This window comes from Stenella coeruleoalba (genome assembly GCF_951394435.1).
Source record: "Stenella coeruleoalba genome assembly, chromosome: 13".
NCBI classification, from domain to species: Eukaryota; Metazoa; Chordata; class Mammalia; order Artiodactyla; family Delphinidae; genus Stenella; species Stenella coeruleoalba.
The window spans coordinates 88,753,841-88,777,107 of NC_137159.1; the positions used below are offsets into that span (position 1 = coordinate 88,753,841).

General features: G+C 51.9%; 1 protein-coding gene across 5 annotated transcripts in view; it reads left to right on the forward strand.

Annotated features, from left to right (window-relative positions):
* The window catches only part of MYT1L (myelin transcription factor 1 like), a gene marked incomplete at its 5' end in the record, with an annotated part of 137,301 nt that overhangs the window by 36,226 nt on the left and 77,808 nt on the right, over nucleotides 1-23,267 (forward strand). For 3 of the 5 annotated variants that reach the window (XM_079941413.1, XM_079941414.1, XM_079941416.1), the window contains 5 exons: nucleotides 5,730-6,707; nucleotides 11,292-11,426; nucleotides 15,575-15,665; nucleotides 17,311-17,418; nucleotides 20,893-21,104. In XM_079941413.1, the coding sequence (XP_079797539.1) occupies nucleotides 5,730-6,707; nucleotides 11,292-11,426; nucleotides 15,575-15,665; nucleotides 17,311-17,418; nucleotides 20,893-21,104 (1,524 nt within the window). The remainder of the gene's footprint in view (nucleotides 1-5,729; nucleotides 6,708-11,291; nucleotides 11,427-15,574; nucleotides 15,666-17,310; nucleotides 17,419-20,892; nucleotides 21,105-23,267) is intronic. The other 2 variants (XM_079941415.1, XM_079941417.1) reach the window with 1 other exon arrangement.

A 23,267-nucleotide genomic window follows, 5' to 3' on the forward strand; every position in this document is an offset into this window, starting at 1 on the left:
CCCTCCCACCTTCCTACCCACTCGGTCCCCTCACGCTGCCCAGGACGCTGGTCCTATGAACCCAGTCCAAGATGTTCCTAATTTCCAAACCTTTTCTCCGCATCAGAATGGACTTCAACTCCGCCATTCAGGACCCTCGTAGGTGACAGGCCAACGAAGCTGGCAATTCCGGCAGACATTTCAACACCTGGTGCTGTAACGAGCCCTCAAGCCTCAGCAAACCAGCGCAGAGGAGGGAGGCTCCGAACAGCAACAGCAGCTCCAAGTGGCTGTCAGGCAGCAACCGTGGTGGGTGCAGAGCTGGACGCCCGGCTGGGGCTGGTCTAGAACGGGCCGTGGCGGCGAGGACGGGCAGGTCTGGCTGCTGCGGAAGGAGGCCGTGCTGGCCCAGCGTCCTGGGATGGCGTCCCGCCCTGTCACCTAGCAACAAGATGATGTGGAGGAAACACCAGCCTCTCTGGGGCTCCGTGGTGTCACCTTCGGAAGGACAGTAGGTGACACCTCCTTCTCACAGGGCCCCTGTGGGCATGAAATGAGGACTGACAGCCGCAGGCCACGAGACTGGCCACCGGGGCTGTTATTCTGTGTTCACTCGATGGGGTGTGTGCAGTGACCACCACTTTTGCTTCTCTCCTGCAGTTGCTGCGGCTATTAAAACACCATCATCTTCTCATTAGGATCTAATATATCATCACATTTCTGTAGTTACAAGTCAAAAGTGAATGTTGATATTTATTTCTGTAATCAAAAAGGAAACACCTATTAATGCCGTAAGAAACTGTGGCCTTTGGTGATTTGAAACCCACGAGGGTGGACTCTTAGACCACGTCTTCTCTGACCTGGTAAACCTAGAGCAGTTTCTGCTTTGAAGAAGTGTCTCTTCTTTCTGTATTTGTATGCTTGTATTTTATTTATTTATTTTTTTTTAGTCAGTTTTCTATTTGCTAGCCTACGGCCTATTTTAATGGCTAGAAAGAACAGTAGTAACACAATCAGGTTTAGGACTAGACACTGAAAGAATTAAAAGGTGCGTCAGACATATTTTTTAGAGACAAAATACTAAATGAAGCCAGTGCTTGTATTTATAAAGTTATAATCCACAGAGTTCTGACCACAGCAAATTCCGGTCGTGAAGATGGAGACAAAATACCATACACGGCTCCATTTTTTGAAAGAAATGCTTTTGGTTTTCTAATTGTAGCTACTGAGCCTAAATTGTTTATAACAATCTGATTCAAAGGAGATAAAATTCAGACCTACGACGTTTTACAGCACTCACACAGGAATCCAAAAATGCATGTAATTACAGTAAAAACAAGGTTCTTGTTTGATGAGGAAACACTAGGGAGACCCTGAGCCACTGAACCGCCTGCGCTTCTGGGCACAGGTTCCTCCCCTCGGAGGGGCGGGCCGGGTCTCCTCCAAGTTCCACCCAGGTGCAGCCATCCTATGAGCCCCTCCCAAAGGCAGACCCCTGGGCCGGCCCCCACCGGCAGGTGCCTTTCCCTCCTGTTACCGCACAGCTTTGCCAGAGAAGAGGCTCGAGATAGAAAACCAACAAAAGGACACTGAGACACCTTGGCCTTCTCCTTAAACCTCTGTCTGAGTAGCCGTGTTCTTTTATTTAGAATGTGGGCCTGAACTTTAAAATAACTTCCTGGTAAAATGCCTTTTCTCATCACAAGTGCAGTCTCCCTGTTTCCTGGATCACCGATCACAGGAAGAACTCCTCCACTGACTCCTGAATCTCTTTGGGTTGGCAATTGAGTTCGTGGACTGTCGGTTCTATGTTGTTAATGCCTGGCTGGCCCAGAACACTCTGGCCTGTTTCCCGCAGCCAACTTCCACACGCGGGCCATTTCATTCTGAGCCGCAGGAAAGGCACAGCTAGAGGCGTAAACTGCCTGAAGGCGCAAGACCGGAGAGGGATTCCAGAAGCTCGCGGTGAATGACTTGAATTCGGGAGGCCGCAGCTTAGACGCTTCTTGCTGACAGGCTGCCTGGTGGATCCCTTCCATCCGCCCACATCATTAAGGCTGGACTTTATCTCACATGCGTTTTGGAAGAGTTAAATACCAATAACTTGAAAACGTCCATTAACCTGCCAGGATTTTCAGCCTCTCGTGCAGTCTCCCCAGACATCCCCATCCGGCAGCCTCGGGGGGCATGGAAGCTGGTGACCAGGAGGGAGAGCTGAGCCTTGCTCCGCCGACGCTAACCCAGTGTCCCTTGTCCCCAGATCTCTCCTACAAGTACGCAAAGTCCTCCACGTCTGCTGTGTGGGCCCGGCCTCCCCGGAGACCTGCCACCAGGCGTGCAGGGCTCGTTCACTGTGCGGGTCTTTATGCGGCACAGAATTCTCGTGGTTCCAGTGAGGGCTCAGGCCTGGCTCGGGCCGCCAGCGTCACCCAGCCAGTAACAGCAAAGGCCCGGCCTGGACCAGGAGGTATAAGTTCCCCCGTGACTGTCACCCTGATGTGGCTACGCAGCAAGGGGCGGCCTGCAGGGTCCAGGTCTTCAGAAGGGAAAGGACCCCCCAGCTTGTTCACAGGCTCCCTCGCCTGTGTGGCCGGGAGGCCGTGTGAAGAAGCGTGTCCACCTTCCTTTAATCTCCTTGTAAAGCAATAAGGTCACCTGGCAAGGAGTGGAGACATGAACAGTGTATGATTGGAAAGCTGAGCCACGTCCCTGTTCTGTGTGACGCTGAGGGGAAACCACTTCCTCTTTGGGGCAAATGAGTGGAAGCTCATCCTGAGATTCTGAATTTGGAGAATTAATGAAAATCATGCACATGACAAGTGTGGTAGAAGGTGGGGAGCTTCAGAAACTGTGGGCCCCGTCAGCATCAGGCTCCCGTGCAGCCTTCACGGTGGTTTAGATGCCGGGGTGCAGGGCATAGCCTCTCTGCCCTGACCCGCTCCTACTCCAAGCTCTTCACGTGATGGGAGAGAGCGAGGAGGAAACCAGGACAATGCCACCTCTTACCTGACTCGGCTTCTGCCTAGAATCAACTTGCAAAATGCTTCCAGCGGTTGCACGTGGTGCCTTGTTTTCAACCACAACATGTAGGTTCATCTGGTGGTGGGTTCTTGGTGGGTGCAGTGGCGCTGGTTCCCCCAAAACGCCAGTTTCGTGCAGAGGTGACGCAGCCTGGTTATCTAGAGGCCGCTTCTCTGATCAGCCCACGAATGTAAAGACAAAAGTGCATAAATTGAGAGGAGAATACAAGTCACACTTTCAAGGGCCCCTGAAGGCAGGGGTGCCTTTGAGTCTTGAGAGCTTAGCCCTGAGCTGTGTCGGGTGTGCATGTTGGGTGAACACTTCCCTGGGATTTCTGATGCGTTCGCTGGTTTTGTTTTCCTCCCTCTTGACGGTCTTTGGGAAAACGCGTATCCTTATTCTAAGGAGATTGATTCCTAGGAATTATCCAGAAGAGATACAATATTTGTTTGGTGCAATTAGTGGTGCTCTCTGACTTATACACGGCACATTTGACTTGCTGAGGTTTGGAGAGATGTGTTAGATTTCAAAACTGTGCTGGTTCTGTGTGTGGGTTGCAAGGACGCTGTTCTCTGTTATTGATGTGCCGATGTCCAAACCCGGTTCACCAACAAAAGCCTGTTCAAGGAGACAGCACAAAATCCATGAAGAAAACACTCGGGGTCCCTGAGTCAGCCCTGAGCCAGCCCTGAGCCAGCCCTGAGCCAGCCCTGAGTCAGCCCTGAGCCAGCCCTGAGCCAGCCCTGAGTCAGCCCTGAGCCAGCCCTGAGCCAGCCCTGAGCCAGCCCTGAGTCAGCCCTGAGTCAGCCCTGAGCCAGCCCTGAGTCAGCCCTGAGTCAGCCCTGAGCCAGCCCTGAGTCAGCCCTGAGTCAGCCCTGAGCCAGCCCTGAGCCAGCTCTGAGCCAGCCCTGAGCCAGCCCTGAGTCAGCCCTGAGCCAGCCCTGAGCCAGCCCTGAGTCAGCCCTGAGCCAGCCCTGAGCCAGCCCTGAGTCAGCCCTGAGCCAGCCCTGAGTCAGCCCTGAGTCAGCCCTGAGTCAGCCCTGAGCCAGCCCTGAGTCAGCCCTGAGCCAGCCCTGAGCCAGCCCTGAGTCAGCCCTGAGCCAGCCCTGAGCCAGCCCTGAGTCAGCCCTGAGCCAGCCCTGAGCCAGCCCTGAGTCAGCCCTGAGCCAGCCCTGAGCCAGCCCTGAGCCAGCCCTGAGTCAGCCCTGAGCCAGCCCTGAGTCAGCCCTGAGCCAGCCCTGAGCCAGCCCTGAGTCAGCCCTGAGCCAGCCCTGAGCCATCCCTGAGTCAGTCCTGAGCCAGCCCTGAGCCAGCCCTGAGCCAGCCCTGAGTCAGCCCTGAGCCAGCCCTGAGTCAGCCCTGAGCCAGCCCTGAGCCAGCCCTGAGCCAGCCCTGAGGGAGCCCTGAGCAAGCCCTGAGCCAGCCCTGAGCCAGCCCTGAGTCAGCCCTGAGCCAGCCCTGAGCCAGCCCTGAGTCAGCCCTGAGCCAGCCCTGAGTCAGCCCTGAGCCAGCTCTGAGTCAGCTCTGAGTCAGCTCTGAGCCAGCTGGCACCTTCTACGAATCAATACGCTCATTTCCTCATTAATAAGCTTTAAAAGTTCTTCTTACTCTGGTTGATTTAATCATAGAAACAAAGAGTATATTTGAAAATGGCAGGCAGTTAACCAAATGCAAACTAAAGTAGGGGAGGGGTCCATCTGAGACTCCATTTAGTATTGTCTATATTTTGCAATATACGTGGTAGCGGTCACGTAACGTAAGGGAGAGAGATCGTCCCAGCTATGCCTTTAGTGTTGAACGGAATACATTTCAGATGAAACACGGGGGTTTCCTGTCATTTTTAACTTGGCCTTTTTTTTACTGAGTTTTCCTAAATCTTTTTTGAGATTGGATATGACACTTGTTCACAGGTTGTTTCCGCCAGCTCACCACAGTTTTCCCGAGGCTGTGGGGTGGGTGCTGGGTAGTGTGTCACAGCGGCACCGAGTCATCAGAGTCCTGCTGTTCGTGGGCATCTGGTCACTGCGTGCTTTCCCCACCCACCCTCTCCAACCTGCTGAGATACCTCAGCGCATCAGAGTTCCCTTCTAAGCTTTGGCTGGGGCATTCCTCTTGCTTCACAGTGTATCTCGATAAGTTGTCACTAAGGTAGAAAATTCAAAACCACTCCCAGCCCCAACGTGTGTTCCTGATACTGACCGCCCAGAGTCAGTGTCGGCGCATCCCTGCAGGACCCTCCAGAACCAGAGCATCACCATGAAAACAGTTTAAAAGCTATCGGTGTGCACATCTGCTTCCAAGTCGGCGACGAGTTCACGAACTCTTAGAAAGCCTAGTCATACGATGAGCATAATTATTATGCGTCTGGTTGGGCTGTCGGTAAAGAAGGCCAATAAAAGAAGTGATGCTGAACATTTAGAAGTAATGGAAAAGTAATATTTTAAAATTATACTTATCCTATAGAGTGGTTGCTTTGAATATTAATTCAGGAAATTCGTCATTTGCAGCAGGTGTTTTAATGGCCTACCGTGCTGTGAGCGCACCGCGTTTTCTTTCTGCTGCCACTGTCCTTGGACCTGCAGGTGGGCCTCCGGGTCCTGTGACGTGACGGGCCGGGCGTAACACGTGCCCTGAGCTCGCCGTCCGCACTGTTGCAGCTACAAGTTCTAGCCACTTTTTCCTCTTCTTTTCTTCTTTGTCCTTTTTTTTTTTTTTCATTTTCTTTGCAGAAGGCCATCAGCTGAACTGTCACAGCGCTCGCATAATGCAGGACGCGGAGAAGGATGACAACAATAACGACGAGTACGACAACTACGATGAGCTGGTGGCCAAGTCCCTGCTGAACCTGGGCAAGATCGCCGAGGACGCGGCGTACCGGGCGCGGACCGAGTCAGAGATGAACAGCAACACGTCCCACAGCCTGGAGGACGACAGCGACAAGAACGAGACCCCCGGCCGGAAGGGCGAGCTCAGCCTGGACCTGGACAGCGACGTGGTCAGGGAGACGGTGGACTCGCTGAAGCTGCTGGCCCAGGGCCACGGCGCGGTGCTGGGGGACCACGCGGGCGAGCGCGGCTACGCAGATGCGCTGGCGCCGCCCGAGAGCAGGAGCCTGAACTACACGACGCTGGGCAAGGCCGCCAACAACGGGCTGGCGGAGAAGCTGGTGGAGGAGAGCGACGAGGAGGTGTGTCTGAGCAGCCTGGAGTGCCTGCGCAACCAGTGCTTCGACCTGGCGCGCAAGCTGAGCGAGGGCAGCCCCCAGGAGCGGCCTCCGCAGCCCGGTGCCGGCCCCCGCCCACACGGCCGCCAGGACGACGACTTCCCAGGAAGGACGCCCGACCGCAGCTACTCGGACATGATGAATCTGATGAGGCTGGAGGAGCAGCTGAGCCCCAGACCCAGAACTTTCTCCAGCTGCGTCAAGGAGGATGGGTACCGCGAGAGGGAGGACGACGCCACCTCTGTGAACTCGGACAGGTCGGAGGAGGTGTTCGACATGACCAAGGGCAACCTGACCCTCCTGGAGAAAGCCATTGCCCTGGAAACCGAGCGGGCCAAGGCCATGAGGGAGAAGATGGCGGTGGAGGCGGGAAGGAGGGACAGTCTGAGGTCCTACGAGGACCAGTCACCGCGACCGCTCCCCGGGGAGGAGAGGAAGCCTAAGTCCGGTGACAGCCATGTCAAAAAGCCATACTATGGTAAAGGTAATATTTCTACCTAACGTAAGTTGCCTCATGAAAGCGTGCGCTAGGGTAAAGCTGTCAGGGATATTAGGGGCTACAATGCAGGGGGCGCATCCCACTCCATTACATCACGCACGCATGTTTCTTGGAGTTGATTCCAGAGTTATATTTTGTGATTACGTCTCTGAAGAGCAAATGAAATATCTGTCTGAGAAATACACAAAGCAGCTGGATAACATGACGTTTCAGTGGAAAACGCATGCCTTGGAAAGATAGGGTCAGAGCACAAGCCCATCACGTGAGGGAAAACATTAGGGTGAGCCTGTGTTCTTACAGATGACCTGCAATCCGTGTGGAGTGGCGGGGGTTTATGTGACAAAAAGTCCATCAGGGATGAAGCACGTATTGGGTAAATTGCATTGAATAGGTGGCATCGTGATTTATAAAATGATCATCAAATGTCAGTTATCGATGAAACCTCCCCCACAGAAAACACCCCTGACAGAAATTGAACAGTAACAGGATGACTGATAGCGTAAGACAAGGGCAGTGACGGCATGTTCGTTATCTTAAGGTAGTGAGGATGGGAACCGTTTGCTACGCACGGCCTGGTGTGTCCCAGGCGCAGATCAGTCACCATCCCTTTAGTGTATTCACCCCCTCACTGTTCCATTCCATCATGGAAACAGTTATGGTGCTTGCTTTATCGGGAGACACTCGAAACCAGGCACTGTGATAGTTCCAACCAGGTTTCCACCTGTGAACTTTGTGGGCACGTGTTTGCATAGATCTGTAAATTCAACCACATGCATACGGAGCCCCTACACCTAATACGTATGTTTCCACCCTGAATGATTGACTTCATGCTTCCAGTAACGGCTGCATCCTCTTTCAATACGAGGTGGATGATCATTTGACCTCGTGTAGGACCTTGTGAATATTTCAATTACGAGACTCTCAGAACTAAGTGAGAAGCACCTTCAAGGGTGAAATTGGTGATTCCCTAAATTCTTCCATATTAGTACCAAAATGTTTTTCTGTTTTGTATATTGTTCCATTTCTGATTAATATTGAGTTTCCTTAGAATGAGGTTCAAGAATCTGGTTTGAGAATCCGTTGCTACGGAAACATCAAAGGATCAGAACCTCCTTCTTCTGCGGTTACACAGGTGTGTATTCTCCTCTCCATGTGTGCACGTGCCTCCAGGGGCACCTTGGGCTTCGCTCTAACCAAACCCCAGGTGGAGATGAACCTTAGCCAGAGGCCCGTCGGGTTCTGGATGTGGCCGGTGCGTGGGTGCTGGCCATCGTTTCAGTAAAGCAGGTGCAGGCCAGACTGAGGAAGGCTCATGTGTGAAAGGCCACGGAGTGAGGCATCAAGCTTGCTTTGGGTGTTGCCGAGACCAGGAGACGCAGCTTGTGTGTCTATAACTAGAGTGCAATCTCTTAGAAATCTTTAGCTGGATATTGGAGACTCACATCTTTAGCTGGATATTGGATATCTTTAGCTGGATATTGGAGACTCACATAGGAACTAGACACTTTTCGGAAGAAATAGTGTCCTTTCTCATGGGCTGGCTCAGGTGGACAAATGTGGTAGCGTTCTGTTTGGGATTCTGCAGGGTGCATTTCAGGACTGAGTCTGGGCATGAGAAAGCAGCGCTTTACTTACTGAGGAAACATGCGGGCTCACGTGGACCCGACGCTGCCGTGCCTTCTTTGGTCTCTGTGGTTCCTTTCAACCCACCAGCTTGCTGTAGATTTTGACCCATTTTGTTTTGTTATTCTTGTTATTTTCTTTTATTCTGTTTTTGGCAAGAAGTGGAATTCAAATCACTTGCTTCCCCTGAATAAATGGGGACAGCATAGCAACAAACAGTAAAAGCCCCAAACCAGGATGTGCTTCTTTCCCCCGAAATGGGGGAAGGGTTGGGGATTTGGACTTTCCAGATGAGTCGGAAAGCACTGATTTCTGCCTCTCCCCAGTTTTTCCAGATCTTCCTCCTCTGATCAAAGTGAGTCACCATGTCTTATCAGTGTGGTCCACATCACTTCCAAATTTCTTTTGAAGACGTCCGTAGTTATATTCAAAACCAAATAAATAAAGCCAAGCAAGGACAGCAAAATGGGGCAAAGAGCTGAATGCCCTCCTTATTAAAAAAAAAAAAAAAAAAAAGCTATGTGCTCTCTTACCAACACAGGCACATAGCACATCACCAATCTATTGTCAGCTTCTCTGGTATTTTATTAAACGTGGAGAGAACACTCACACCAATTCTCATTCATACACAATCTTCTCAAACTGATTTAAATTATAAATGAGTAACCTTTCCAAAAGCTTGAGCTGAAACAAAAGAAGTTCATCACAGGGACTTCCCTGGCGGTCCAGTGGTTAAGAATCTGAGCTTCCAGTGCAGAGGGTGCAGGTTCAATCCCTGGTCAGGGAACAAAGATCCCACATGCTGCGTGGAGCGACCCAAAGATATTTAAAAAAAACAAGTTCATCACACAACGTCCTCTGTCTTTCTTCTCCTCAAGCAGCTGACGGAAAGGGAGGAAGGGTGCAGCCTAAACACAGCACACAGTTTTCTCTAGACATCGTTGCAGGGTTTTTGGTTGAATCATTGGCCTGTTTGCTTGCTTGGTTGTTTAACGTTTGTTCCAAGATTTGCTTTCAAGATGAACTGGGATTGCAAGAAGGGAGAAAGCAAGGGGGTTGGGGGTGTTGGTGAAGGCAGAGGAGACACGCCTCCACCAGGACGCAGGCATCGAGAGGAGAGTACACACTTGGTGTTTCCAAAACTGCAGTAGACGGAGCCACACGGCGTTTGCACAAATCTGCGCTTAACTTCAGAACACTTTCGAAATCGTGAAATAATATAATTTGTTAGGAAACTGTAAACATACTCGTGAAAAAGAGTCGCTTAATGGTCACTAGTAGAGCTTACGTTTATCCTTTAAAAGTCCTTTATATCTAGTCTGTGGTTTTAAATTATATCTCTAGTTTATGACCTTAACTAATATTTTCCTTGGAACTGTTACTGCGCACTTACTACTTTACATTTGCCTTCATTCAGTTGTACCGCTATTATTATGAAATTACTCAAAAGGCAATAAGATGCTGAGCTTTTCGGTTGCACGTGTAAGAGAAGCTCCAATAAGATATTTAGAAATGAAGTCACCACAGCATAGGTTTAGATTTGTCTTCAGAGATGATTATCTATAAATAATGGTGGGAAGCAGCCCATTGTTATATCTAGGACACTACCCTCAACGCCATCACCGGTTTAAGAGGTTCCAGGACCTTAAAGACACATTTCAGAGAATAGAATGTTAGCTAAAAATAAAAGGAGGGGTTTTTATATAAACATAAAAGTCTTTATATATGCCTGTGAGTCCTTTGTCTGTTTCAAGTTCACATGAATGACTTGAGAAAAAAGCCCATAAAAGTTCCAAAATTTTTAAACCAATCTTTTTTCTTGATATAAAATGAATTCTTCGCCAAAAGGAAAACATCTATTTTCCAGTGATCATGATTGGCCTGATTAATGAGATATCACTATAAAAATATTAAAGCCTTAAAGAAATTTTAACCATAGCATCCCTGGGCCAAACTCCTAGGAACTGCCATCTATCGATCATCTGTGCACCTGGCTTTGAAAACGGGCTCAAAACTAGTGTTGCACACTCTCCTGGGACTATTTGGTCTGGGTTTGGGGAGTTATTTTCTGCACATTTATGAACTGTGGTCAGTTCTGGATGTAGAAATAATTTTGTTAGCAAGGCCATTGCATTTCTGGCATGTGCCATTCGAGTTTTGACCAGACGTCTGCTCTGCTCCTCCCCGACTGGCACTGCAGAGCCCACGGGCTGCCTAGAAGCATCGCCTCTTAGTTTTGTGCATGCATGCACAGCTGTCAGAGCCTGCCTCTGGTTCCAAGTACAGACGAGGAGATCAAAACAAATTATTGCTCCAGCAGCTTCTGAAACATTTTTGATTGCCCATCACCTCTGTCAGGTGGGACTTCCACCATTTCGGTCATTTGCTTGCAGTGCCTTCTGAGAGTTCAGCTGGTCTTGAGAAAAGCGCTGAATTGGCGTGCTAAGGACAGTGTTGCAGGAGAAGTGTCAGCACAGGTAAAACTGTGCGACTAGTGGCACATGCAATCAGAGCGCTCAGGAAGAAAGAAGCTCTGCTCAAGAGCTTAAATGGCATTACGTTTCCTGGTTGGATGTCACGAAGCAGTTGCTGAAGGATCACGGAAACATTTTGTTCTCTGAGAAGGTCACTGTCTCATCATTATTTATGTTGATTTCTTTGAGCAACGGCTTATCATGTAACACACGGGAAACAATTAATCAAGAGTTCAGGTAGGGAGAGCCTTTTTCTCTTTAGTGTCGAAAGTAAAATATGTTATGATTCATGATTACATCGTTTAAGGTTAAAAATTCACCCCAAACCAAAGAACTACCCACGGATGTCACAGTCTGTCCCCGACACCTGCTTTGTTTCTTTATTGATCGAGGTCTCTTCGGTTGTTAAATTTTCACATTTGTCTTCAGCTGGTAAAAAATTCATTCTATTGACACCTGTTGTCGCTTTTAGATCCCTCGAGAGCAGAAAAGAAAGAGAGCAAGTGCCCCACCCCCGGGTGCGATGGAACGGGCCACGTAACCGGGCTTTATCCACATCACCGCAGTCTGTCCGGATGCCCGCACAAAGATAGGGTCCCTCCAGAAAGTAAGTCCGTGTTTCACCAGCGCCCTGGAGCGCGCACACCTGTGACTCGTTTCTGCATCCTCGCCTCTGTCATTTCCATCTCTGGTCAGTGCAACCTGACTTAGGTGTCCCCTCCTTGTCCGGGAGGGCAGCTCAGCCAGGACCAGGGCTCTACCCACCCCGCAGCCTCCAGCATTTCCTCGGCGTGGTCCCCGTAGACCTGCCCCAGGACCCAGGCTCACCATCCAGTGTTGCTTTCTGCAGCTCGGGCCCCGAGCAGCCGGCCGGGGCTCTGGTCCTTACTTCATTTCTAACTTGCTCTGTGACCCCCAAGCCAGTCACTTCTCTCCTTTTCTCCTCTCAAATTGTAGAACTGAATTTAGATAGTCTCTGAGCCATCCATGCAGCACTACACGGCTTTGAATCCCTGAGGCAAATGGCCTCGAGACGTCTCTTGCCCACAGTTATCTGAATTTCTCCACTTCCGCGAACCAGTACTTACGTGTTACTGCATTTTACTCATAAAATCTATTTCATGTTGTCCCGACATTTCTACACAATAAGATCTTAAGTAAGAGGGTTTAACTTGGGTGGGTTCGGACCTTACACACCCGTTTTAATTAGTTAAGTTCTGAGAATATGCACTTGACCTATGGAGACAACTAAATTTCTTTCAGAACTGAAATGATGAGCCCTTTTTCTTGTTTATCTTTCTCTCGGCATATAAGGTATGCCAACTATTTAGGTAGAGTTAGGATGGATGGCTCAGAAGAAAGGCACATTTTCAGAAATGGCTCTGTGTCGGATCCTGACTTCAAGTCTAAGGCGGTAGGGATTTTCCTCATTCCGTGAGACACGGTTTCTATGGGGGGGATATGTCATAGCTCGGCTTGTTTGTGACAGTGACCAGCTGAGTGGTGACGTTGCTTCCCCATCACAACGGTCAGCCTTGGAAGTACAGAGAAAAGCTCGTAGCTTAGGAAACAGCTTTAGCAGAGTGCTTTCAGGTGACGTATTTGTAGAAGCTACTGTGGCTCCAGGTTTGCAAGTGGCCCCTGGCCACAGTAAAGCCATGTTTCTCAGAACCGCCTTGTGGGCAAAGGCGCAGCGTTGCGGCCACAGCGGATTGGAGAGGGGCCGCGCCCGTGTGTTACATGAGCAGGGGTAGCTCGCTTCACCCACAGCAGCTTCTGCCCCAGCACCCCCTGCGGCCGGGCACCCCGCTGGCTGGCACCCATCTAATCCCAATAAACCCTGCAGGGGGTATTGGCCCTGTTGTCAGATGAGGGACATGAAGGCCAGAGGGTCACCGCCTCTCCCGGGAAGCAGCACAGCACCCAGCGCCCTGAAGATGCTCAGAGCTTTCTGAGCTGGTCCGAGCAGAGAACTGAGCTCAGACCTAAACCCACCTCTGTCCCAACCCTGAGCTCCTCTGTCTCCACGGAGACCTGGGTTTGACGTTTCGAGTTCAGTCTTAACAAGCTGTGTGTCGCGGGGCGGGTGACACGCTCTGTACTTCTTGTCCTCATCTACAAAGAGGGCATTAGGACCAAGCAGTAATGTTTGAAGAAGAGAGGGCTTCTTTGTGCACTGTCTCTCTGAGACATCAAAGTAGAACATCAGTGCCTTCTCATCTGAGCAATCCTCCTGACTCCATATTTTCACAAGAAGCGTCTAAATGCAGTCAGACGAGGCCTGTGTCCTGACCAGCTGCACCCGAACCTGCTCACGCAGACCCGGTCAGATCACACCTCGCCTCACCTTTGCTCACGTGACGTGGGGACTCAGCTCTGACACCAGAGTTACAGACACCTCCCAGAGCACCCACAGAAAATCGCTTCTAAAGATTTACTCATACGCAATTTTTTATAGGACCATAAACATGTAAAAGAATTAAAGGACTCCATAGAAGATACGTCTCTCTTTTTCTACTTTTTATTTTTTAGCTTTTTCTGGGCTACTGTCCCCTACTCACATTTCCGTTCACTTGAATTCCACAAAGTAGCCTGCACCCAGTTTGAAACATACTGTGTTAGACACACAGAGGACACACCACAGATGAGACACAGCTCTGGCCTCCCCCCGGAACTCCCGACCCAGCCGAGGAGGGGGCGTGAGACAGCACGGCCACAGCGTAACCGAGCTCCAGCCCCTGCTGTGGGCATCAGGGACCGTGGTCTCCCGCAGACTTCACTGGGGCGACGCTTGTGCCGGTCCTGCGTGAGAGAGAAAACCCACGGCATTTTCTAAAAGCCGTCGTAACGGTCCACGCGGGAGACCAGGGCAGAAAGGAGGCAGTGGCAGAGGGACAGAGACAGGTTGGCAGGACAGGCCATGAGAAGGAGAAAGGGAGGGAGATTGAGAAGACGTCTAGGTGTCTCCCTGGTCCATGGCAAGGGCGATAAACCGGGCATCAAGCCAGGGCCACGTCCAATAGGGGAACGAACACTTGGATTTTTCCGACTGAAGCTGGAAGTTGTGTGTGAGATTCCCGCAGGGTGCTGGAGGGCCGGCCTGGACACCTGGAGGAGGCCAGGCATACAGGTGGCCCTGTGTGTCCTCCGCAGCGTTCGTAGAAACGGGATGAAACTGCCTGGAGGGGAGACCTCGACGGAGGCTGAGCAGCAGCCCAGACTGGGGGAGGTGCAGAGGGCGGCGGGTTTGCTGGGAAAAGCTGACAGCTGACACCTGAGAGAGAGGCGTGAGCCGCAGAGGAAGCTGGAAGCGTGTAGGCACAGAGCAGCACAGATCCCGTCCCAGGGCCGGCCAGGGTGAGGACCGAGTGGGAGTCGGCAGGACAGGGCGGTCCACGCCGCAGGCGAGCACGGAAGCCGCGTGCCATCCCCGGGGGAGTCTTAATAGTTGACGAGTTTAGCATAAAAGGAAAGGAACGATGTATGTTAATTTGAGGGGAGGCCTGTGTGGTGTGATAAGAAGATGATAGCGTGTCAGGAAAGGATGGGGAAGGAAGGGTCATTCCCTGAAGGAAGAGGGTGGGCAGGTCAGAGCGCAGACTGAGGAGGGGAGGGAGGGTCCCCCGGAGAGGAGACCCCAAGCCCACTCCAGCCGGGTCCCAGCACAGAGCGAGCCCCGGATCAGCTCTCCACAGATGGGGCATCGACCACCTGCACGGACGATGCAGCTGTGACCGCTGAAAAGATGAAACCAAAATGAACCTGGCCAGGGCTGAGGAGAGCAGGTGTAAGGGCCACATGGGGAGGAAATAGGAGGGAGGTTTCAGGGGAAAGAGGGAGGTTGTTCTGGAGATGAGAGAAACTGTAGGAAATAACAATTACATAATGAGCTCGGGCAGATCGTGGTCACCTGCTGCCAGGTGACCCTCGCCGCAGGGAAGGTCCAGCAGCCTCGCTACAGCTTGTGCTGTGGAGCTCGGAGACCGCTGGGCTGGGGCCCGTGCTGGGGGTCGGCTCTCTTGACCCAGCAGCACTGCTCACCCCCCAGCTGTCCCCACAGTCCAGAGCAGCGAGTGGTCTCTGAGGACCAGAAAGGGAAAGACAGGAGACAGTCCAGGCCCATGACCATGGCGGGGAAATTTGAATGCGGTCTCTGGGCAGTGGGCAGTAGCTTCCCTGCCCTACGGACCACGCCTTCCGTCTCCCACCGGGTCTTACGTGGGGGCCCGCAGAGCACTTCCTCCCTCCCTCCCTCATAGAATAAATCAGAAGGTACCCAGTTCCTAGACGGAGAGTCATCATCTAATTATCTTCATCTAAAAATCAGGTTCGGGCTGTCTGTTTGCCCATGACCACCACACCTTCCTAACACCGCGTGCTTCCAAAGCAGAGGCATGTCTTTAAAACCACCGGTCGACGTGCTGTTACACGGCTAATCACTGTTCCGCGCTCACGGCTGGGAGTTCCGCGGGGAGGCCCTTGCTTTCCTAGCCCACTGGGAGCAGTTCGTGCTCCCGCTTCCCCGGTCCACAGCTCCCGCCCAGCACACCCCGCTTTGCATGCCAGTCAGAGTCAGGTGGAGACAACCTTCTTTTTCTTCCTACATGTGTTTCCCTGCCCATGCCCATCACAGACGTGTGTAGGACTGTCTGTTGTGAACTAACCCAGCCTTTGTTAAAATGATTGCATATTCTTGTGTTGGGACCATTTCTGTGTTTTAACGCTGGGCTGTTTTCTCTGCCTCTCCTTGTCAAGTTCTTGCCATGCATGAAAATGTTCTCAAGTGTCCTACTCCGGGCTGCACAGGGCGAGGGCATGTAAATAGCAACAGGAACTCGCACAGAAGGTAAGCAGAGCTCCTGCGTCCTGGGCTGCAGGGGGGCAGATCCCCGGCGGCCATGTTCCCGCGCCCTCCGGAGGGGCGCGGCCCCTGCACGACCTGCCCCAGGGGACAGGAGACCTGGGCACTTCTCTCAGGGAGCCAGGGGGCGGGGAGAGCCGAGCTGAGCCGGCCCGGGGCGCGCGGCGAAGCCCGACGCTTAGATCCCTCGTTTGCAGACTGGAATTTCTCAGCTGTCTCCCCCCACCTTGCTGTGATGGGGTGACAGTCCCCCGGCAGGTGTCCTCCTTGAGGTCAGATCCCAGGCGGAACCATAACCGTCTGCAGCGACTCCAAGGAAGGCAGTAAGAGCTCCGTTACCTTCCAGGGATCGAGGGGCCCTTCCTGTCTGCCTCAGACAGGTCGGCGACTAGAGCCCATGAGGCTGGGCCGTGTGTGACCCCAGCCGGCCGCCCCCGTGATCCCCGCTGAAACACTGGTCATCAGCGTGGGCATCACCAAAGTGCGGGCAGGGGTGCAAAGGTGCTGGTGGGAGAGCACACCGCAGGAGAGGGGGCTAAGGAGGCAGACCCGTCCCTCCTGGGCTGCGGCTGCAGTCACACTTTTGCTCTGGACAAATTCCAGTTCCCTTTTCCTATCTTATTCTGAGTTTCGCTAAGTTCCTTCTAATACTCAGTTCCTATCAGTTCCCTTTTTTTTCCAGTGGCCTGAAAGTGATTCTGTCAGATTTGTCTTTAACTGCCTATAGTTTCAGCTTCACAAAGTGGCATAAAAATATATCTAAACGGAGGAAACTCTTATAAGTTTCACCGTAATTTTTGCTTCTCCGGTAAATTTGGTTGCTTGTGTTAAGTTTATAATGAATGAGGTCGCCAACCTGCGCCCTTCAGAGGTGCTCCTGGGCGTCCTCTGGAGAAGGGGGCATGACGGATGGGTTGGCGGGGTGCCTCCTGAGCCCTGTTCAGGGGGTTCACAGCGTCAGCTCATCCATCACACCTCCGCAGAATCGCAGCTTCCAGACGCTGTGTGTATGCGGATTAAGTCTCTGCACTGTGTGCAGAGACACACACGGATACACAAAGAGCAGACACCCACACGGATACACAAAGAGCAGACACCAGGGTTTCATGAAGAGTCAGCTTAAACACCAAGGAGCACATCTGTTGTCTCTTCCCGTAAATATTTAGTGGCAGAAAAGCATTTTCCTGCAGCCTCGAGATTCCTCTGCTTTCCTTCCCTTCTGTGTCTCTTCCTGGGGAGGATGTAGACCGGCTGGTCACGCTGCATCCCACGTGCTGTGGTCAGCAGCCGCCAGAGAGCCCTGTTCTCGGGCGTTTTAGAAACCATCCTACCCAAGCGGCTAATTCCCCAGCTCCAGAAACCGCAGGCGTCCCAGAACGGCAGTGGTGTCTAACATCTCATGTTCCCTTTAACGATACAGCCTTTGTGTTGCTGTCATCGGAAAGGACCACGTGTCCTGCACACACGGCACGGCCATCGGCATGGTCTGCCGGAGGCCAGGGGCAAACACCGTGATGTCCCCTGACAGGCTTGGGAGCCTGGTGCCGCCCGAGGCAGAGGAGGGGGGCGGCGATGGGGTTGCTGCCGGAGTGCCTCGGGGGACACACTCAGATCCCTCCTGTCATTGCAGCCTCTCCGGATGCCCTATTGCCGCAGCGGAGAAATTGGCAAAGGCCCAAGAAAAGCACCAGAGCTGTGACGTGTCCAAGTCCAACCAGGCCTCGGACCGAGTGCTAAGGTACCAGACACACATTCGGGGTCCGTCCACGGCCGTCCCCACGGGCCAGGCACCCGGTTGCTTCATGAGGGGCGGCCGTCCTCAGTGGGAGTGGAGGGGAGCTGGTGCAGCTGGAAGACCTCGCCGGGGTCACGACCCTCCCCTGCGGCTCCATCCTGGGGGCTGTGCGGGGGCAGGGCTCGTCACCCCCGGGTCTCCCTGACCCCGTGTGGCCGTTCGCACAAGAGAAGCAGACAGAGCTGTGTCTGGCTTTCTTTCTGGCCCTGACGCTTCACGATTCTGTAAAGGCTGGCTGAAAGGGAGGCTTAGAGAGTTCACGAGGTGCCCCCAGTAGTTTCACCTCAGTTTGGAGGCGCGGGGTGGGCTTCGTGTTCTCGAGGACGTCGGGGTAACAGCATCCCGTCCCCTGCGCGCAGAGAAACCTCGTCCTCAGATGCTCCCGGCAGGCGGGCGGCATGGTGTCATTACCCCCTCTTGACGAGCGAGGAGACCAGGGCGCAGAGGGGTGAGAGGCCTTCCCGGAAACCTCTCGGTCCCCAGTGGCGCAGCCGGGGACGCCGCAGACGCTGCCTGCTCGCCCCCTGGACAGTTAGGGTGATGACATCAGGAGCGCAGGTGGGAGAGGAGCTCTCTTCCCTCAGCGCTCATTTCGCGTGTCCCCTTCAAACCCTCATCCACGTGCAAACCGTGACGACCTCTGTGCATCCTGCCTGTTTAGTCAGTGTCACACCAGCCGCTTCCTCGTCTGTGTAAGAATCGTACCTGTCATCCTCATAGCTGCTGGTACCCACTGGGGGAGGCAGCACCTGTGCTGGGACTGGGTTCTGGCCCTGAGGCACTTAGTGTGATTCCAACTTTACTATTAAAAGGAGAGCAGTAAACACGCACACGCACACGCACACGCACACACGCACGCACAACTTTGCTCCTGTGATTTCTTTGGCATAAATCACTTGGAAAAAACCACTAGGCAAACGATACGAACACTTCTTTGGTTTTTTCCTGTATTATTTCCCATCTTTCTGAAAGGAATTCACCACTGTCATTAAACTCCTTTTTATCTCGCAACAGAAAAGTTCAAATCTTTATAGAAAATGAGAAATATTTCCCTAGACAAAAATAAAAGCCCCCTAGGAGCCTAAACCCCCGATAAAGTCGGGGGTGCGCTCCTCTAGCTATTTTTATGCGTGGGCGTTGCCGACCTCACCTGCCCCCAGGGTGCCTGTAACTCGCTTATCTTACAGGTGCGCTGACACCAGATACCTGACAGGCTCTCCCCGAGGGCCCCTCAGGCCACTCTTGGTTACTGGGAGCATGACAACCTCCCTGCCAGGCCCCCGGGGCTGTGTGCATGTGAGAAGGAATAGTTATTAACCAAAGGAAAGTTTGAGCAAAGGGAGAGAGAGTTAAGGACTTCTGTTAATTTCCCTCCCCCACTGGGGCCAGACCCCCGAGAGCTGGAAGGCTCCCCGTGCCCACATCCTTCTGATGTCGGGTGGCCGCGAAGTGACTAACGCCTGTCCTGGGATCAGTGTCAAGCTTACTTTCCACTGAGGAGCTCCGCTGGCCGCTTGACACGGACAAGATACATCTGAAGTGGCAAACATCACCTTGTTCAGACGGAGCCTCCGCTCTGATCCCGAGCCTGTGCTTCACAGCCTGGAACCCTTTCTTCGTGTCACGCAGTGGGAAACCTTCTGCCAAGTGACAACAGAACAGAAGATCGTGGGCCAGGATTTGCGCAGCTGCAAACAGTTTTCTTCCCGAGCCTCCGGCTGCGTGGTGGGGAAGCAGCATGGGGACAGGCCCGGAGGGAGAGAAGGACCCCTCCCACCGCAGGGGAGGCGTGGGGCTGGGCTCTGCAGCCTCCGAGGGCTCAGCTCAGGCACTGACGTCCCGGCCGTAAGCCAGGTCTGGAGGACCTGGTGTCCATCCCCGTCACCTTCACATTCCCCGGGATGTCTCCACGCAGGGGACGCTCATTCAAGGCGGTAAGACAGGAAGGAAGGAAGAAAAAAATAATTTCAACCAACAGTTCAATTACTTAAGATTTTAAGAGTCTTTAGGCAGATTGTCTAACGGGACGCTGAGACTTAGGTGAGGGCTACGGGCCTGCCCAAGGCCGCACCCGCTCTGCAGCCTCCCAGCTCCCGGCCTCCATCACCTGCTCCGTTTTGTCATCAAGTGTCCCTTCCCGATGCCTCTGCTCCAGCGCAGCCTCCATTGGAGCCGGTCCCGACCTCCTGGAGGCTCAGGGGTCGGGCCTTCCCCGGCCCAAGTCCCTTGGCCTTGCCTGCTGGACAAATGGACAGAGTCCCAATCTGGTCCCACCCAGCCCGTCCCTGCTGTTCCCCCAGAGACGTTCCCCATTGTTTGACTTTCCTGGCGTGTTTCCTACACCACCCTGGATCTTAACCTTGACAAATGCCACCTTCTCCCTTAAAACTGAATGGAATCTCACGGCCGGGAGTGTCCTCCACTCGCCAGGATTCTCAGAAGCTCGGGCTCCTAAAACAAGATCACATTCCAGGTGACCTTTGAAGGCAAGGCCTACAGCTTCATTCATTTATGAGCCCCCCCACCGCCCTGCCCATTGCCTGGCAAAATGCCTCAAGTAATAGACGTTTAACTGATCGTTACATCATTTGGTTGATTTGAGAAGTAAATAGGCTAAATTAACGAAATCAAAGTAAACGTGTTGGTAACTTGATAAAGTTGTTAACGTAAGGGGAAGTTTTAGGTAAAAACTCTAAAGGAATCTCTGCACTACTTTCTGTAAATCTAAAATTATTTCAAAAAAAGTTAAAAAATTCTGCCTATGGGATAGATAGATGGACACACAGAAGAAACAAGATAGGATATTAATGCATATGTAATTGAGAGTTCTTTCATTTAAATATTTAATTCCAAAGTATAGAAAAATGAAAGACTACTAGGCAATCTTGAGAGTGCATGTTAATATTTGTCAAAATACATCACTACGTGCTCCATTTTATCGTCCAGCAGGATATGTTTTTATCTAGCTTCATCTCCACGTCCTTAAGAGCATTTCTTTCATTTCCTCGTATTTCGTTAAGGGAGTTTCTTATTAGCTCACTTCACCGTGTGTAACGCTTACTCTCTGCAAACCCTGCAAAAGAAAACGCACGGATGTGAGATTCTTTCCCACGTTCACATCTCATATCTTCATCGTACCTCCCCAGACTCTGAAAAGAAAAAGAAAAAAGGGCAAAAGGTTAAGTATTTCATTTTCTGTTCTTTTTATTTCCAAAGTTGGCATCTAGGCAGATTGCTGATTCGAGGTTATATCATTACAGCACGCTGGGCTTCTGCTCAGGAAAGTGGAATTGGGATTTTAGTGAGAGGTCTGGTTCCTTAGCACAGCTAAGCAAAGGTGCTCTAATTTTAAGACCAGCCACGTCTCATGCGCAGCCGTGAGAAAGCCAGCTGTGCACTGTCTCTTTTTGCTTCCAGGCCCATGTGCTTCGTAAAGCAGCTCGAGATCCCTCACTACGGCTACAGAAACAGCGTCCCCACCACCACGCCTCGCTCCAACTTGGCCAAAGAGCTGGAGAAATATTCCAAGACCTCGTTTGAATACAACAGTTACGACAGCCATACTTATGGCAAGCGGGCCATAGCTCCCAAGGTGCAAACCAGGGATATATCCCCCAAAGGATATGATGGTAGGAGGTGCACCCTCTTATACATGAGAGTCACGCTTGCCGTTGCTAATGTTGTTATTGTGTATATCCATTTCCTACAAACTGCTGGAGCATGGGGTCACTCGAGGGGCAGCAAGGAAAGCACGCGGGCAGCCTAGGCGGGTTCCTTCAGCCCCAGGTGTGGGAGAGCAGGCCCCGGGGGAGGGAGGGCGATGCCCTTCCCCCGTTATCCCCAGAGCAGAGCAACCGGCTGCTGGCAGGACGTAGAGGCAGACAGCCGTGGGCTCGTCTGCTTCATGCTGCTGCTGAGACGGTGTCCTCATCTTTACTGACTTCCTTTAATAGATGCCCCAACAGACAAAACCAGGAGAGCCGGGGACAGCTGCCCAGAGCTCTTGGATCTCGTGAGAAGCTCTGTGTTCCCTCCCTGTTCTCAAGCTGGGATGCACGTCGCATTCATCTGGGGAGACTTTTTAAATTCTCATGCCCAGGGCTGCACCCCAGACCAAGTAAATCAGACTCCCTGGAGGTATTCCCTGTGTGCAGCATTTTTAAAAAGTCAGCCAGTGATTCTAACACGCAGCCAGGGGCGCACAACTCCTGCGGGTCCCGCCGGCCCCCTTCCAGCGGGCTCGGACCCAGGTGTGGGCCCTGGGGAGCCCCCTGTCCTGGCTTTGTAACTTTGTCACTGGCCTCACTTGTAGCTGCCACTACGAAAATAGAACCCATGAAACAGATAAACACTGCGTGCTTCACAGGACAAGATCGTTTATTTTAACTCATGCATATGTGAACCCACTACTGGGGTGTAAACTCTAAACAGACTAGTTCTCGTTTCATCACAGAGCTAACTTGGTAAGTAGTTGAAGCACAGAGGGGAAGGCTGCATTTCTGTGACTTTACTTATCTAACCTCGCTTCTACTTCAAATTCTAGGATGTGTGGACTTAGTTGGCAGAGTTTACCAGTGGGGATGTGGGTTGCATGAGCTGGGTGATTCAGGAGTCTCTTGGTGTTCACCAGCAGAGGTGAGGAGAGAGGGTTTGAAAGATCTCAGAGCTGCTCTCTGAAAAAGATATTTAATGAAAATCACAACACTCAAAAAAAAAAAAACATTTAAATTGAATGCTTGGGGAGTTCCAAAACCTTTTTACAATTCTACATTATTTTAGTCATTCTTTGCCTTAATAACAATTAATTTGTATGGTGAATGAAATGTAATATTTCTTTGATGTATCTCAGATTGATTACCCTTGCATGTATCAATTCTAAATATATAGGGACAAAGATGGCAGTGGGAAAAGGGAGTGGCTTAGGGTATAACAGAAAACAATCTGGGTTTTTTGTAATAACGATTTGCCAGTTTCAGGCTTTGTTACAACTTCATTCATCTGATTGCAAATGAGGGACCAAAAGAATCTGAATGCACGTAATTAAGGGTTGCTTGTAGGATTCCCAGTTCACTGACATTTTGTAGCGATCTGATGGGCACTTGCGCCAGGTGGTCATTGCTACATACGTCTTGTTGCTGTTGTCCTGTGAGACCTGATTTCCTTCAGCCCATTGTTGTGGCTGGATCTGGGCGAAGTCGTGACCAGGAGGCACATGTCTGGTCACAGCGGCTTCCTCAGCTCTTCCATTTAGGAGCCATGTGGTATTAGATACATTAATCTTCCTGTGTGGCAGTTTCCTCAAGAGCAGAGGTAGCGATCGCTCCCCGCCTGCTGGCCACGTGCGGCTGCAGCAAAGTTCAGCAGACGAGGCTAGAGAGGGGAACTCACGCCTGTTAGTATCACTGGCATCTATTCTCACCCCCGGAAAAAACACCTGTTGTTGGAAATGGGCAGAGCCCTGCTCTTCAGGTGACCCACAGATAAACAAGAACACAGAACAGAAACTTCAATGCTAGATCTTCGAGAAGCTAAGAAAAAGGCGAAGTTGGCCTTTACAACAATCTACTGAGAAGAAAGCAGACAACTCCATTCCTCTTCCACAAGATCCACAGTCAAAACAACAAGGGAGGTGCCCACTGAGGATGAGATGGGTAGGCTTAGGGTTCTTGAGGGGTGTGAGCTGAGGAGGGCCATCCCTGTGCCCGGGCGACAGGCAGTGTACACCGCAGAGTGACCAGCGTCTGCAGTCACCCCCCAGAGGGCTGTCCCCAAGGTTTGCCTCAGGTACACAG